At 40.5% G+C, this 18,040-nt stretch overlaps 1 protein-coding gene and 1 long non-coding RNA gene across 6 annotated transcripts in view; one reads left to right on the forward strand and one right to left on the reverse strand.

The window, feature by feature from the left end:
- The window catches only part of wipf1b (WAS/WASL interacting protein family, member 1b), a 59,020-nt gene extending 47,787 nt beyond the window's left edge, over window positions 1-11,233 (forward strand). For 3 of the 4 annotated variants that reach the window (XM_008429116.3, XM_081616238.1, XM_008429118.2), the window contains 6 exons: window positions 349-501; window positions 593-1,322; window positions 2,827-2,927; window positions 3,049-3,267; window positions 3,931-4,044; window positions 10,023-11,233. In XM_008429116.3, the coding sequence (XP_008427338.1) occupies window positions 349-501; window positions 593-1,322; window positions 2,827-2,927; window positions 3,049-3,267; window positions 3,931-4,044; window positions 10,023-10,075 (1,370 nt within the window). In that variant the 3' untranslated portion in view covers window positions 10,076-11,233. The remainder of the gene's footprint in view (window positions 1-348; window positions 502-592; window positions 1,323-2,826; window positions 2,928-3,048; window positions 3,268-3,930; window positions 4,045-10,022) is intronic. The other variant, XM_008429120.3, reaches the window with a different exon arrangement.
- On the reverse strand, window positions 5,412-9,138 carry LOC103476648 (uncharacterized). 2 transcript variants are annotated; one of them, XR_014091125.1, is made up of 5 exons: window positions 9,050-9,138; window positions 7,847-7,966; window positions 7,598-7,665; window positions 7,404-7,519; window positions 5,412-5,529 (listed from the first exon to the last, which is right to left on the reverse strand). It is a non-coding gene; the product is annotated as an uncharacterized LOC103476648 (long non-coding RNA). The 2 variants fall into 2 exon arrangements; XR_014091124.1 differs by having other exon boundaries at window positions 7,404-7,523.
- Window positions 11,234-18,040: the final 6,807 nt, after the last annotated feature.

Consider the following 18,040-nt stretch of genomic DNA (forward strand, 5'->3'; position numbering starts at 1 on the left):
CCTGTTGGCCTCAAACTATTAATTCCAAATTATGATGTCTCTAAATTTTTGTAACTTTGAACACTTTTCAATACAAAAACGCGGTGGACTACCCCAACACTCCCACCACCGGGCACAGCAGGTTTTCTGGAGGAAACCCTGTACAATCTTTTATGATGCATAAAACGGTATGTCTCTCTTTTTATTTGAAAAAGCCCAAAGGTATCACCAATGGCATGGCACAAATGACCAACTGCTTCCTTATGTTGGCTTTTAGTGCACTTTTTTTACCCAATATGTCCAGTTTGAACCTTATAGAAACAGACAACACTAATATCATGCATTAAGGTAGTTTTTCTTTCTTCTCAGAACCCAAAGGAGGAAGTGGAGGAGGTGGAAGCGGTGGTGGAGGAGGAAGTGGAGGTGGTGGTGGGGGTTTTGGTGGTGGGTCTCCTGCTGGTTTAGGAGGCCTCTTTGCAGGAGGGATGCCAAAACTGAGGTCTGCAGTAAACAGAGACAATGGTAAGAAAAGATGTGAAGAGCAAAAACTATGATAGAAAAAGGTCCTCATTATGTTTAAAGACAAAAACAGGTTTCTGATTTTCGTTCCCAGACTCAGGACCCAGTCGTGGGCCCATTCTTCCTCCGGGTTCCCGTTCCGGTGGATCCAGCCCTTTCGGCGGCGGTGGCAGTCCATCCGGTCCGCCTAAGCTGCCAGGCATCCCCGCTGTGCCTCGTGGCGGCGCCCCTGATCTCCCAAAGGGCCGTCCTAATTTCTCTTCCAGACAGGACACTCCAGGTGGACCGCCTCCTCCAGTACCCAACACCCCCAGACCACCCCAGAGCCTCCCGTCTCGTGGGGGGCCCTCTCCGCCATCACTACCCGGAGGACCCAGGCCCAGTCACGCCAGCTCCCCCGTGCCGCCCAGTGTTCCACCAGGGAGGCATGGGTCTCTTCTCCCCCCTCCCCCGCCAGGGGGCTCCTCCGGTGGGCCTCGGTCGAGCTTCTCTCCGCCCCCTCCTCCTCCTTCAAATAGCAGCCGACCTCCGTTACCTCCAGCTCCAGGAGGGAGGCCTCCACTTCCTGATGACCGGCCGCCGCCACCGCCGACTCCTGTAGGAGGTCACCGACCGTCAATGCCCCGCGACATGCCCCCTCCTCCGCCGTCCATCAACTCCAAACCTTCTGCCTCACCTTCCTCAACGGGTCGCTCCCCGGCCAGCAGTGGGGTGCCCCCTCTGCCTCCAGGACGACCGGGCCCGCCTCCAATCCCGCCTGGCCAGGGAGGAGGAGAGGACCAAAACACACCCCGCCTGCCCCAGAGGAACAGTTCCCTCAACAGGTAAGATTTGGGAAAATAGTTGATGAAAATGCTTAGAACTGGATCAACAAATTAAATTTATTGTTCAACTTTGGCTCCAAACATCCATTAAAATAAAAAAATCAACAATTCTAGAATTGCGCCGCTTGAGGGTGGCAGCAAGTTGGAGCAGCTCAGTACTCTCATTGAGATTTTTCTCTTTTTCAAACATTCCTTCCTGTCTTTTTGGAGGAAAATGGCCTTTTTTGGACAGTATTTGTTTTCCAATGTTGCTCTTCCAATGTTGCTCGTCAACATTGGAAAAGCTGAAATAATACCACAGCTGACTCCAGGAATCACGGAGGAGTTGAAAAGGAGGCATTGTGGATAGCATAGAGGAGAGAGATGTTGGGGTGGCAGCATCAGACCCAGGAACCTAAAAAGGCTAAACAGCCTGATTAAAAAAGGCTGGTTCTGTTCTGGGACAACTGTGGAACTTCTGGAGATGATTATGCAAAGAAGGATTCTTCATAGGATCAAAAAATTATGGACAACCCTGAACATCCTCTTCACGAGTGTCTTGGGAGAACAAAATGTCTTTAGTCAGATTGGTAGGCAATTTGGGGTTGAGTGCCTTGCCCAGGGACACATCAACATGTGGCAGGAGGAAGCTGGAATCGAACCTACAACCTTTCGATCACAAGACGACTACTCTACCCACAGAGCCACAGTCACCCCACAGTCATATTACAACAACATATAATTTCCCTTTGGGATTAATGAAGTATTTTTAAATTTAATTTAAAACAAAAACTATTACAGCACAGTTGTGTCCAACTTTTTGTCACATGGGCCAAATAGGGTCAGAATTACTTGCAGAAAGAAATTTCTAAAACAGTTGAAAATTATATCAGTCTTCTTTACCTTCTCAATAATAAACTAAGCATACAATAATTTAAACAAAGTAGTTGGACTTCTTGTAAAAATTGGATATGCAAGTCATAATCCCAGAAATTAAAAATAATTTATTTTGCTTGTTTCGTATTTAAGGGGCAGTATCATGTAAAATAAATTTTTTTGAGCTTTGCATCATGCTATGATTTTTGCAACCATTCATCTGCAAAACCCCTTAGTGGACCTAACCCTGCCTTAAAGACGCAACCCCTCCCCCACTCAGCTCCTTCAGACTAGCCAGCTGCAATAAACCTAACCTGCTGGAACTGCTGAGCTACTTCTCAGAGCAATGCTGGTAAAAATGTTAAAGGTTTAATAGAGGAGCCATGTTGAGATGATTTCCTGAAGATGGCACTTCAGAAAGAGCAGGAGTTATTAAAGACACAGTGACCCAATTTCAAGGTGTTAAATATTGTAGTCAAATTTCTTTTAAGTCATATTTGATATATACGGCATTTTTATAACAACTCAAGTTAACATAGTTACTTCATTGTGCTATAAAATGTCACGGTATGCCTGGAAATGCATAATACTGCTCCTTGAAGAAAAAATTATCAAAATGGATGCTTTTTTTCTTTTTAATCTCCTGCAGTCACACTCCAGCAACCCCTTCTGGTCGATCAGGACCCCTCCCTCCTCCTCCAAACGAGAGACCGCCATCTGTTGGAAGAAACCAGTCGTCACCACGCACAGGTAACCCACCAGACGTCACTTGGTTACATAAATAATAGATCATTTCTTTTCAAACAATAGATAAGAAATATTGTAGAAAATTGTTAATGTTTAATGAATAAAATTCATTCTTCATCCAAAGGTCCTCTTCCTCCACCGCCTCCTTCAGGTCGCAGCATGGGCGGAGGCAGCGTAAGAGCAACCCAAGCTGCCCCGCCCGTCAGTCGGCCGGGCCCGGAGCCTTCTCGTGGCGGCCCTGGCGGTAGGCCCCCCCTGCCACCGGACCGGCCCGTTGGGGGACTACCACCTCCACCACCGATGGGGAATGGCTTCCAAAACTCTCACCACAACCAAATGCAAGGTCTGTAAACCTGTCAATGTGCTAACTTTAGTTTGGAGAAAGACTGAAAAATTAAAATGAGCAACATAAATTGAAGAGTTAAGTTGAATAACTCCAGTGTAATACTCCTGATACCACAGAATCTGTTCATATTATGTCACATATCCAATGCACATTACCCTTTTCTTATTTACCAAAAAACTTTAAAAAGCATGCATACTTCCATTTCACAATTACAAGCTACTTTTTTGAGTTGGTATTTCATTTAAAGTCCTGATAAGATAGACGAGGGTTAGTTGCTGAACCGTAAGAAAATATGGACAGAACCCTTAGGGCATGAATACTTTTGTAAGACCCTGTACACGTTATGAAAGCCTGATTAAAAAAAGTCCATTAGAGCATTTTTCAGACTGATTCCTGTTGCCCTCATTGTTGTTTTTACCACATGCTTCATTTAAGGCAGAAAACCCCCTGACCTCCAATTCAATTGTCTTTCGTCAATCAACCACAGAGGTGGCTTCATTTTGGAAGGCAATGGGGGAAAAAAGGTTCTGCTTAAAATAGCAGAGAGTTGATTCCATTCACAGCACCTTTACACAAACTGGTTCAGCTTCATTTGTTTTGCGTCATGTCAGATCATCCAGTCTAATTGTGATCATTTCTCTGCTTTCTTTCCTTCAACAGATGACTTTGAGTACAGATTCACCTTTCATCCCATTTCGGACTTTCCTCCACCCGACCCTTATGTGCCCTCGCAGAAAACCTACCCCAGTAAGATCTCTAAGACGGAGAGCAAAGGTGACCAACACAACGCGAAAAACATATTTTTTGTTTTTGTTTTTCACAAAGTATTTGAACACTTCCTATGTCAAATTTATAATGTCGAATATATCAGACTGTTCCAAACATTTTTTTTGCAATAAGACGATAAAGGACCCAATGCACTTTAATTATCTTACTTAATGATGATGATGTCTGTTTTGTTTTCATTTAGGTAAAAAGTATTAGACATTCACTATTAAACATCTTCAAGACAGTGAGCTAACAGCACAAGTCTTTCCGTGTTTTTAAGGGCAGGTAAATCTGCAAGTTATCTGCAAAGCAGTGAAAAGAAGTTATAGTGTGCAAAAATTGACCTCAGGGGCAACATAGACCGTGAAAACAAGACGTTTCCAGCATTTTACCTTGAGGTACACCATAGCTAACTAAATAGAGATCATATTCATAGAAGAGGTGCTTCCAGACAAATATGACCGGAAACTCAAAATCAAAACTTCTCATTGTCCAAAATATCTTTGTATGTTTTCACATACATTTTTGAGAAATGTTGGGTACAAAATAGTATTTAAGTTTTTAACAGCAACACTTTTTGGATTCTTTAGTTTCATAGCAGCAGAAACGCATGTAACCTTTTTACTTGTTTTTGAAAGCAGTCTTTAGTACAGAGGTTTGGTGATTTCTGCTCAACATTTCTCAACATGTGTTGTCCTGTCACTGATTTTACAAATTGCCACCCTATGGTCATTCCACATTGCTTTCACTTTGTTCCAATCCCACTACAACTGATGTAAGGTGTGGACTCAAAAAGACCAACTACTGAAACGGAATCAAAATATTACTTTAAGGGTTTGTACATTTATTCATCCAGGATTTTTTAAAATTTTCTTCCTACACAGTAAAAATTGCTGGGTTAAAAATAACCCAATTCATAACCCAGCGCTGGGTCATATATGGACAGACCCAATGCTGGGTTGTTTTAACTCAACTGGGTTGGGTTGAGGGTTTGATCCAGCACATTGGATCATGGCAACTAACCAAACGTTGGGTTAAATTGACCCAAAATTGGGTTGAAACTCATAACAAAACATAAGGGTTATTATTGTACCACTATAGTTGGGTTAAAATTAAAAAAGATTTATTTTAAATTTCACTATATAAAAACAGGATTAAAAACCATATGAATTTAAAGCTTTTTTTATTTCCACGTGATACATATAGAGCCAGCAGATTTCATTTACAAAAGTCACAAAACATAAGTAAGTTGTTTCAAAAGTATATAGTTAAATCACTTCAACTCATTTGGCTACAACTCCAGAAGTATCTGTTACTACACATTAGAAAACATTTCATGGAAAAAGTCTGTTTGAAGCAAATTACAAGTAAAATTTTCAGCCATTAAACAAGGAGCATTTTTAATGACACTTTAGCATTTTTGCCTGTCTCCCTGCATGAGGACATACGGGTTGTCACATTTTGTAGATGTGCCACCAGGTTTGTCCCAACCTGATGGAAAGAGAAGAAATTACAAAGAACAAATCTGGTTCTTAATAAAATCCTAATTAGTCAAATTGAAACCGTCATTGAGTCATCAGCCTTATGACATTAACACCGACATAAAAAATAATATTGAAGAAATAAATATAACATCTAATTAAAAACATAAATAAGTGACAAGTTATTTACTGTTATGGTCTGTAGTATATATTTATTCTCAGTAATAGATATGGTCTCAACAAACCCATGGCACTTCAACAATATTATTTTACCTTTTATCTGAAAATAGTGTCTGTTTATTCTTGCCATACAGTCCTCTGTATTAAGTATTGCTCAAAATGTCTTGCCATACAAGTTTATTCCTCTGTATTTACTTTAGTTTCTTAGTTTATTCTTGCATTTTGTTCTTCATTCATTTCCATTTAGTTTCCTATGATTAGTATTGTCTTCTCTTGGTTTATTGCTATATCCACTTTAGTTTCTTTCCTGTTGCTAGATTTATTTTATCGTTTATTGACCATCAGTAATCTTCACTCATCACCTGCTGCGCCGCCTAATCATCATATGTTTCACATCATGTGTTGATTTTCACTGTTCAGCGTCGGATTCTGTTTTTATGCCATAATTCACATCTAGTTTGTCGCTCCGTTTTATGTCCCGTTTCTCCTGTTTCAGAGTTTTGCGCAATGTGCGCGTCATTTTTCTTTTTTTTAACCCCCTAAGGTGCAGGGCGGTTGGGAAACGTATCGATGGGGAAAAGGCAGACTGACATAAACCTTTTAAAACAACAGAAACAATTTTGGTATTTTGAATATTGAAATTTAAAAGTGCTGTGGTACCGTTGTTCTATCACACCCGTTTCATACCGGACCACTTACAGCTCCGGTGTTAACGCTATAAAATGAACGCTCTCTATCAAGGCATCACCCATGGAGGGATTTCTTTACTTAAATGGGTTCACTTTTCAGAGGGATACAAAGTCAGGGTATTGTGATTTTACCAATTACATGTTTATAAGAGCGATTTTTTTATTGTCCTTACATGGAAGCGGGCAGCATCCAGACAGACAATAAAGCACTTTTTAATATAAGTTGCTGCTTTGACATGATCACAGAACTGCCAAAAAATATGTACAAAATCCTCAATAAAACATAAAATATTAGAAAATCAGACACCAGACAAAGTGAATCTCAGCAACGTCATCAGCCAGTGTAACCTGATGCGGTCAAGCTACTACTAGCAGGAGCGGAGCTGCGCCAAGAAGCTACAAACACTGAATAGAAGGAGAGCTGCCATCGATACAGTTGCAGCCAGGCATGATTTAATGTTACGAAATACAGTTTTAACAAGTTGCTCAAAGTCTAAACTGGTATTGTTGTGATTGTAAGGTGTAAAGTTTACCTTCGACCAAACGCCCCCCAAAGGAATCCCAGCGCCCCCCTTTTGGAAAAATTTCCGCCAACTTCCTGTCCCCTTTCCTCTAGCGATGCCCAGCGCTACTTGTTTTTAATTCCTTTTTCAGGTAAACGTGTTTCTTTACCGGATGAGACAAACTCCATCTTCTTTATATCGCATTTGATTTAATCGCCGAACCGAACGCACGCGCTTTTTTTCTACAAACCGTTTTACAATCATTGGTCAAGAACACGGGAGCTAGAGCTTTGATTGGCAGACATCTTTGTCTATTATCTACAGTTTAGTTTGGTCCAATGCTCGCTTTGCTTGAAAGTCTGGCCCCCAGACGGAGCTCTTAAAGCCCGTAGACTACAGTTTGGTTGAGGCGGACCGTATGGTAAAAAGCCGGAAATCTGGCCCCCGGCCGGAGCTCTTTAAGTCCTGCAGTAAACAATTTGAGCATTATTCAGAGATGAATGTTGACTTACAGGCTGGATATCAATGAAACCTTCTGAACGTCCAGGTTGATGGGTCTGAAACTCTTCTCCCAAATGTGTAAGTAGGGAGGAGTACTGGCAGCAGCTCCAGGGCTACATAATCTTGTCTGTCTGGCAAACATAAGCTTGTGTTAAAAAGTTTAATGTTAAAAACAGTTTAGAAAACATCTCTTGAGCTTCAATACCTTAAGGGAGAAAATCCATTTTGTTGAGAAAATGGCCGCTCCTTCCTCTTCTTGCCCATACAGAAGATCTTTGTTGAGAACAAGGGAGAGAAGACACAAAAACAGGCCTTTAGTGAATTTAAAGGTAAAGAGCCACATTCTCAAAAACTAATTTCTGACTGATTGTAGTTTGACACAAAACCTCACTACTGAATGTGATGCACTTATTTAAACAATTTGAGCATAATTCAGAGATGAATGTTGACTTACAGGCTGGATATCAATGACGCCTTCTGAACTTCCAGGTTGATGGGTCTGAAACTCTTCTCCCAAAAGTGTAAGTTAGAGCAGGGAGAAGTACTGGCAGCAGCTGCAGGACAACATCTTCTTCTGTAGCAAACATAAGCTAGTGTTAAAATGTTTCAGTAACTAGAACAGCGGTCCCCAACCTTTTTATTACCGCGGACCGGTCAAGACTTGGAAAATTTTGCTGCGGCGGTGTTGGTGTTCCCGCTAAATATTGAATATACCCAATTTGGGTTGTCTTGGAGTTTTTATCGCAACCTTTGGGGTTTTTCTTGTCTGGGAAAAACCCCACGAGAATACGACCTGCTGAATGTGACAGGTAGCCAATCAAAAAGCGCGGTGACGTAAGAACAGAGGGGAATCCCAGACAGCTGACATATCGCGCAACTGAGTCCGGTGGATATCGGAGATGATATGTGGAAATGTTTATTATTAAATCTAAAGGTCATTATTATGTTTATTCAGTTAAAAATGTTAGCTATGAAAAAACATATTCACCTCCAAATCATAGTGCAGCAAATAGAGCGGCTGCTCCCGTCGTCTTTTATCCACCACCTTTTCTTTTTGTTACATCTTTCATCTCTTAAAATGACTCCATAAACTATCACTACTGCTTCTACATAGTGATCTGTGTTTGGTTATTCTAAATTCCCGCTATGTTGGGGGTTTTACTGGATTATCCTCTGGAATCGGGATGTTCGTGACTGGAATCGGTTAGTGTTGCTCCTGCCTTGAAGACCCGAACCGATCGAACCTGTTGGACTTTTATCAGCTCTGTGATCACAGAGGTTTGGAGAATCGGCCGACAATTCTTAAATCTTTCTGTCTAAACCAGACTTTTTTCTTTTTTTTTTTAAAGGTTTTGTTGGCTCTAGTGGCCTTTATTTGAAAGTAGTTCGACAGGAAGGAGGGTAATAAGAGAAGGGGAAGACATGCATGCCTTTTCAGGTGAAATAAAATCTTTAATGTATGTCAGATACGGTACACATTGCATATTGATCTGTTCAGCTAACGTAAAGCTGTAAGAGACGGGCTTCAAGGTGTAGAAGCTGTATCGGTACTGCCATTACACTGTACTTGGCTAAAAGGTTTTCATAATGGATGTGTTTATTATTGACAATTTTTTTCATTCACTAAACGCAAAGAAAGCAAAGCAATAATACTTACGCCAGCAGACACTTTGTTCTTATTGATTCTACGACGGTTGACCTGCTAATGTGGTCGTGAACAAGCTTTGATCCAAGCAAGGCTTTCCGTTTCAGATTTTGGAAATTTGTGAATTTTAGTTCCACAAATACGATCAGGATACCTGACATCGCCTGTACAGATACCCCACTGACAGAGAACCATTTTTTTTCGAGTCCTGACGCAAAAACTTTGTCAGTCTGGTAGTCCACAATGTACATTAGCATGAGTTTGTGAGACGGTAAGGCACGTTATAGCTGTGCAGTGACGTCAAATGGGCATTAGCCAATGAAACGCAGACCCTGTGGTAAGGTCCATTACTGCTGGTGGTGTCGCCTAAGCCCGCTGAGGATGCGCGCGCATATTGCACCCAGCGAAAATCAGGGGACAAACCGTCAACTATCATTCCTTTTAAAACTAAACCAATTTTTAAACATTTCAACATGTTAAGTTACGAACAAATATTATTGAGGTTATATTAAACAACTGAATTTAATTTACTTGACAAATTGTGCCCTTCCCCTTCATCTTTTTTATTCCAACAGTCGTGTTGTAGCAACACCGAAGCTCTTTGTCAGAGCAAGCCACCATAATAAACATTTAAATAACCATAAAAATAAATATCAAACATGTTTGAAAAAAAATTCTATTTATTTATAAAATCCTATTCACGTTGAAACTTTATCTTCTTTTTACTTACCATGTCTTATTTCAAAGCAGAGGAGAAGCCCGATATGCAACGTTCACAGTCTTTTTGAAAATGGAGGCAGGACTTGTCACATTAAATGTGGGAAAAAGTGTTGAAGTGAATTATTATGGTCTCATTTTTTTCAATCTCTGAAACCTTTACAAAAATGAATGTCTCCATATTTGTGACACAGCGCCATCTGGTAGAAGAACATATTCTGTGTAATATTAAAAAACACATTCTGTTAATTGATTCTGTATTTTCCAGGTTCTGGTAAAAAAGAGCGAGGAGCTCCTCCCCTTCCCCCTATACCCAGGTGAAGTAAAGATGGCTGTCTCCACAACACTTGGACCTACCACCTCTTCCTCTCTTCTCATCTCTCTCTTTCTCAGTTGACCGGAAGTCCTCATGTGAGGATCACAAGGGGGCAGGGCTCCAGAAATTCAAATAAAAGCACAGTGGAGTTCACACCATGTGCCTCTGTAGTAGAGAAATGGTGACCTGGAATCTCTTTATATCGTTGTACATTTATGCTCTGGGGAAATTTGTTTTGTTTTGGGTTTTTCTTATATTTACAACCATGCTGTTCCTAGAAGGCTTCATTGAGTTTGATACTTAAATTTTGTTTTTGTAATGATTCTATTTCCTCTGTTTTCAGTCGATGCCATAACTGAGTTTTAGAATGTTATAAACAAACCAAACGTTTTGAGGAGAATATGAACGCTGTGTCTTTCTGTTCTAATCATAAATATAAAGGGAATTATGTCCTGGTGGCTTTTTTTTAAATTGATAAATCAATTTTGGTTCATCACCCACCCTCCTCCTTCCCCATTCACTTTGCTTGAAATGGTAAAATTAAAGGTGGTAACTGTGAACACATCAGGAAAGCAATCAAGGTGCCTTAGATTCAGACAAAGACAAAGTTTAAATGATCTCAGCCTCTTTGTGTTGCCAAAGCCACATGTGCCTCTACAGCATGAATGTAGACTTAGTTTTTTTCACCAGTTTGTTTCTGCTACAACCACTGGAGCGGTACGTTTTAATTTTGCGAGGATGCTTGATGTGTTTTCATGGACATTTCTGCAGAGTTTTTACATCATGACTGAAAAAGTTAACTGAATATTTTGTTAAATTCTCTTGATGCACAGCAAAGAGTCTGTATGCATCTGTATGATGTAATCAGCCAACATTGAACTATGAGATAAGTTATGTTTGCAGTATTATGTTCGCTATAATGTTCTGCTTTGTTTTGTTTTAAAGAAACATTTTCTGTGAGGCTATCATATGAAAGGAAACTATTTGTGTTTAAAATGCTTTACTTAAGCTTACTTTAGGTGAAAAAGGGGAGCGCTTTTATTGAATTATACACCAATATTCCTGGACAATTACTGTTTAGGAACAGAGTCAATTAAATAAACAATATTTTACCACATAAACCGTATTATTCTTTTACATAAATGTGCAATAAAAAGGACAATAAATGTAAACAAAAGTGTGGCATTGTTTTAAATTTATTGTAAAATGATTTCTACTTGAATACAGATTCATTTAATTTAGAATATTACTAAAAAGTCCACTTATTTTAGGAATTTTATCACTAAACGGCATGTTGATTATTTACACACACTTGTTTATCCAGTCTTTAATCCTGTTAATTATGATGAATTTCCACAGTTATTTCCGAACTACATATTTAGTGGAAATAATTAATTCGGAGCTAAATAATTATTTAGGTCCAATAAATAATATATTTATTACTAAGTCCAATAATAAATATATTATTGGACCTAATATATTTAGGTCCTTTGACCTAAATATATTAGCTCCAATGTATTTAGCTTGTGGATTAAATATTTAGTTTGGAACATGACATTTATAGATGTATGGAAAATATGGTGAACATATATGGAGCTCCATAAAATGGAGCTAAAAAAGTTTGAACATTCACAAATGCACAAAACAAGATTCACATTGCATATGTGATGTAAACACAAATATATTTTAATTTACAAGCTGCTTCTTACAGAACCCTAGATGGTACGGGGAAAAAATGTTTTGGGTTACCGCCCAAAACTTTTGCGTTCCCTCACAATATGCTTACTGCAATATTTGCTGGTCTATTTTGAATACAGTCACAAATGTCAATTTTAGATTTCAAATATACATACATTAAAAAGCCTCAGTGAAAACGTGTTTATTAACTTTATGGTACGAAAAATTTATTGAATGTGATGACTCAGAAATAGTCCAGATACTTTGGATGTATTTTTTATTTTTTTACTTCGTCTTACGGAAAGTTTTAGTTTGTCATAAACCACTGTTTGTGGTGCATTTCTACTCTAAAGAAAAAGATATAAAACTTAGGCCTGTCACAGTAACAAATTTTGCTGAGTGATTGTCTCAAAAATTATTGCGATAAATTATCATTTGAAGACTATTTTAAACTGATGTAATGGTAATGACATAATAATGCAAGCACATCCTGTCAAAAAGTTTTTCAAAAGAACACAACACTGGAATAGGTAAACAAAATAAAACAACCAAAAACAAAAATAAAACTGACTCTCTCTGTTAACAAAAAATGCTCTTGAATAAAAACTAAACACAATATAAAACCAAAGTGGAAATAAAAACTACATTCAACCAAAAGAGTACAGATTATGAAGTCTGTATACCAGTGGTCCCCAAACTACGGCCCGCGGGCCGGACCCGGCCCGCCTCCACATTTGGTCCGGCCCCCTGAACAATACCGGAAAGCATTCAGTTTTTTCTGGTGGTTGATTTTTCTTCAGCCACCAGGGGGCTCTTTAGCAGGAAGTGAATCATTGGAAGTCTGGTTACTTGTGCGCCAACATTGAGCCCACAAACATCAAAATGAGTAAGAAACAGATCAGATGTCTTTGGAAAGTTTCTTTGCAAAGGGGAAAAGGCCCAGAGAAGAGACAGGAGAATGGATTTATCCTGGACCGGTAGGTGAGTCCCATGCGGCGACCGGCTGCTAATGAAGCTTCAAACTGCTTTGCCACGTAGAGACCAAGCAGGCTGTGGATATAAGCAACACGTCAGGTGTTATTGTTTCTCATCACTCCCAGATGGAACCGTCTCTTTGCAGAGAAACAAGCTCAAGGCTCCCGTTAGTCATTATCATGAGTTAAAATTTTCACGAAAGTAAAATGTTCGTTTTTTGTGGCGCTTCTGTATATTATTTTGAAGGGATATGTAAACGTTACCATAGCGACCAGAGTCAGAGCGTTTGGGCAGTGGTCGAGAGCAGTGGCGGAGCTAGACTTTTAAAGTTGGGGGGGCCAGGACTACCTCTGGGGGGGCAACATTTAAAATGTGTGTGTACATCTATCTATCTATCTATCGTCCTGCAACTTTTACATGTGTCTCTGCTCAAACACACCTGGATCAAATAAGCTGCTCATTTCCAGCCTATTGCAGAGATGAATGAATGCTGGTGAGGAAATTCAGACATTTTGGAGCAGAGGTGAATCTAAAGGTTGCAGGATGGTAGGTAGCCCTTGAGGACTGGAGTTGGTGACCCCTGGCCTACTGGATCATTTCAGTGGAGATTTCAGACTGTGGCAGGAAGCCGGAGTGCCCGGAGAGAAACCTGTCAAATCTTTTTACATTTTGTCCCATAAATTTAAATCAGACACGTTTGGTCCCAGTCAGATTTCTCCAGCTCAAAATGATTACTAATTAGATCTTCTAGGATTCTTTTCTTCTTCCGATGTTAATATTTGTAGCTCCTTTCCAAAGGGCCCTTTGTCTTCTTCCAGAGGAGGGGCTGGAGAAACTAACCTCTGGTGTCTGATCACTTCTTTTCGTAAATGTAAATGAAACCGTTGTTGATCATGTCTTCACTGCAGTCGCTGTCTGCAGTGAAGACATGCTCGTTGTCTGCCTTCACGGTTCGTTCTCCCTTCATTAAGTAACAGTAAATGTCTGTCTGCTTTGGATCCCCACAGATGACTGAGGACAGGTGGTACGTCTCCGTCCCACATTCTGCAGGCACATCGATGGTCTGAGTGGCTTTTGTTCGGTATTCCCTGGTAAACCTATGCAGAAAAAACACCAGGACCTTGTTATCGGTCAGACAGTGTTTCTTCTGCCAGGGTGACCCGCAGCCTGAACAACGGCGTTTGCACGCCAAATCCAACCAGTATTCAAGCAGTATAGAAATACTGGTTGAAAATAATACTGGTGGAAGTGAAATGAGGGCGCCGTCGTTCAGGAGCCTGAGGGAAGTGGCTCCACAGTTAGAGCAGGAGTCGTTGTCATACAACTCTCTATCTGTGTCGCCACCAAACGAATCCAGCCAGACCAGCACAGACTCCAGCAAACTTTTTGTGTCAAAATCCTTTCCCCCGCCTGATGGCAGCTTCTCCCTCAGCTCCATCAGAACTGGGGAAAGGTCTTCCTGACTAAAATGCTTGCCGGGCTGGCGGACAGCTGAGAGGAGGAGACTCCCACAGCAGGGGATGGACGATGCCTCCAGAAAAACCCTTTCCTGAGCGAGACACCGCTTGGTGACGCTCAAGTTTAGGACGCTCTGGAAGGCAGCATTCACCCAGCTGTTCTGGAGCTCATTGGAGAACTTGAAGTTCTCCTCCTCTTGTCCTGGTCCTGCAGATGTCGTCCCTACATCTGGCAGATCTGAGCCAACGCCATCCACTGCATTAACGTCAGGGGAACAGGAAACCTCGACAGCAACAGAGACATTTACATTTAGAGCCGGTTTTTCGGACAAACAAGCAACTCTGTTGTGTTCTGAAATACAACGATCCCCGTCCGGGAAACGTTGTATTTCAAAGGACCCTGAGAAAGTGGCCTTCAGAGGACTACTATCCTGTAAGGATGGGACCAGCGAAACCAAAGCTTTGGCTGTCACTTCAGCCACAGCTTTGGCTGCGAGATCAGCCGCAGACCAATCTTCCCCAGCCGGGTTAGATTTTTCTGCGACTGCAGTCTCACCCTCACGTTGTACCATCGTTTCTGAACAAACTTCCCCAGCCGGGTCGGTTTGTCCAGAGACAGTACCATCGTCCTCTGTACTGTCTCGTTCAGAGGACGAGATGGAGTCCGAGGTCCCAACATCCAGCGAACAAACCTCCCCAGCCGGGTCGGTTCGTTCTTTGGAATTGGATGGAAATCCATTCCAAAACAGATCGTCCTCTTCATTCTGATCGTTTTCTTTGTTGCCATCCTTACCTGGAAAAAAACGATCGCACACTTTCTTCATCCCAGTCGTCACGGCATATCCGATGCCCCAACCAACCGGGAATATCAGGGGAACAAGCGCTGTCGCAAAACTGAACATTGTTGCTTTACACAATTGTGAAACTCCAAGAAATGTAGAAATGTCTGGATCCTGACTGATGCTTAGAGATTCCAGCATTCAAGCATTAGAACTTCTTTGATCTACTGTGATGTACATAATGTCACCTATGACCTCATCAGTGAGCTCACTGGACTTCTGGTGCAACGCCTTGCTTCTGATCGTTGCTATGGAAATGATCAGCTCAGCTCTGCATGACTCAAGCTGGCATAAATATTTAAATAAAACATAATTTTTATTTTACATGAAGAGATTAAAGGATTTGTATATGATTTAATTTTTGCTTTTGTGGTTTTCCATACCTGCTGTGGTATAAATGTTCTGAAGCCTTTTTCCACTATAATTTTTAATTACAATTACGGAAATTTATTAGGATTATTAATGTATTAATAATTGCACAGTGCTAGGAACAGTCTGTGACTTATTATATTTATTTGTATACATTTTCGCAGACAATTTAATGCTGTGACTATTTTACGAAACATAAGAAACAACAGGATCCAGCCCTGCACTTATACATCATTTTATTGAGGTCCAAAACTTAGAAGTTCTTGTCTTGCGTCATTCAGGAGTCTTGGGTATAAAAGGGCTTCATGATTGTATTTCAAAGGCAGATTTCAAGAACAACTCGGGCAAGAGTTTGGGTCAGACTGTGCTATTCCGGGATGTTGAGGTGTGCAGGAATCTTCACTATATATATATATATATATATATTATAAGTCCCTATGTTACGGAGAGAAAGCTTCTTCAATCAAGACAGGGCTCGGATGTCTTTTACTGAACATTTCTGTTCAGTTTTTATTGAGGAGAAAACGGCCCATGCTGATAACGGCAACAGCTGTTCGTTACCTAGCAACTAAAATCAACAGAAGCAAGACAGTGACAAAAGACAGAACCAGATCCTGTTAAGCATTCTTCAAAATAAAAGACTTCCTCTATCCAAATAAATCACACTTAAATATGTTTCACTTCACCTTTTGTAATTATATACAATCATGTTCAATTCAATTAATAATAATCATCATGTAAATTTTGGTTGACATATAATTGTAAATCAGCCACTTATCATGCAAATTATACTTAACATATAAGTGTAAAGACCAGTGGCGGAGCTAGACTTTTAAAGTTGGGGGGGCCAAGGGGGGGCCAGGACTACCTCTGGGGGGGCAACATTTAAAATGTGTGTGTACATCTATCTATCTATCTATCTATCTATCTATCTATCTATCTATCTATCTATCTATCTATAATTTAAAAAAATAACCAAACTGAATATTTGGTTATTTTTAAGCCCCTCTGTCATTTGACATGTTATAATTAACACCTTTGACTGCCGCACATGGAGACATGATAGACTTTATGCAGAGTTCATCGCAGAGGAAACTAAAATCAATCAAATTAAAGATCCTTTCTGAATATCATCTCATGGACACTGAACTAAATGCGTCTTTCTGACCGAGAGCTGACAGCGTGTTGAAGAGTTATGGACACCTTGGTTAGGAAGCTCTGGTTTGACAGGTAATTTGACAGGTAACAATATTTCGGGTCGGACCAGAATTATTTGCCTGATGGTGGTTCGGGCTTCTAATGAGTTTACATTTAATGAGTTTGCAGCACACAGAGAAAACCTAAAGAGAATGTGATCTACTTATTGTAGTTTAAGTAGAGGAATAACAGCTGACTGTTGAGAGAGGAAAGAATTTAAAGTGCAGATCCGTTAGAAACAAGCGCAGAGCTCTGGGCAATAAATGCGCGTAAATGCTCCACCGTTACGCTCCAACTAATCACACATGAGATGACAAACGCCAAATATACAATTTATAGTTACACTGCTTAGTTAATGGTGTTTTAAAAACAAAACCAGTAAAAACTAGTTAATATGTCAGATTCCCTCCTCAGCCTCGTCTTGATAAGAACAGAGAGCAGTCCGCTGGTTTCTGTCCAGACTGTGGTCAGCTGACCACTTGGTGCGCAGACAGTTTCAACTTTACGCACAAAGAACATCGTGGAGCTCATTATTAATCAGATTAAGAACAATATCAGTCAGAGAATCATCTCTGATCTGGACGCTTTAACGGACCAGAGACTTTGGAGCGTCTAGCTCAGCTGATCCGCTTCTGCGGAGTTTTTCTCCCGCTGAGGGATCAGGAAACGATCAGAGTTCTGTCGTCTTCTAATCACGTGATTTCGTGAATTGTTACCTGATTTCAAAAACGTTCTAACAGAGAAATAATAAATGTTTCGTTTGATGACTACAAATTGGAAATAAAATTATTTTTTTCTTTGACGGACAACGAAAAAACTCTAGCGCCACCTCTCCTCCAAACTACGAACATCAGAGCTTCCTAACCAAGGTGTCCATAACTCTTCAACACGCTGTCAGCTCCCGGTCAGAAAGACATTTAGTTCAGTCCATGAGATGATATTCAGAAAGGATCTTTTATTTGATTGATTTTAGTTTCCTCTGTGATGAACTCTGCATAAAGTCTATCATGTCTCCATGTGCGCCAGTCAAAGGTGTTAATTATAACATGTCAAATGACAGAGGGGCTTAAAAACTAACCAAATATTCAGTTTGGTTATTTTTTAAAATTATATATATGTGCACACACACATTTAAAATTTTGCCCCCCCAGAGGTAGTCCTGGCCCCCCCTTGACCCCCCCAACTTTAAAAGTCTAGCTCCGCCACTGGTTTAGACGGCAAGATTTAAGAATTGTCGGCCGATTCTCCAAACCTCTGTGACCACAGAGCTGATAAAAGTACAACAGGTTCGATCGGTTCGTTTTCAGCCACACGGCACGAACCGATTCCAGTCACGAACATCCCGATTCCAGAGGATAATCCAGTAAAACTCCCAACATGGCGGGAATTTAGAATAAGCAAACACGGAAGACGATGTAGAAGCAATAGTGATAGTTTGTGGAGTCATTTTAAGAAA

Source organism: Poecilia reticulata, chromosome 15 (genome assembly GCF_904066995.2).
Source record: "Poecilia reticulata chromosome 15, P_reticulata-male-v2, whole genome shotgun sequence".
Classification (NCBI taxonomy): Eukaryota; Metazoa; Chordata; class Actinopteri; order Cyprinodontiformes; family Poeciliidae; genus Poecilia; species Poecilia reticulata.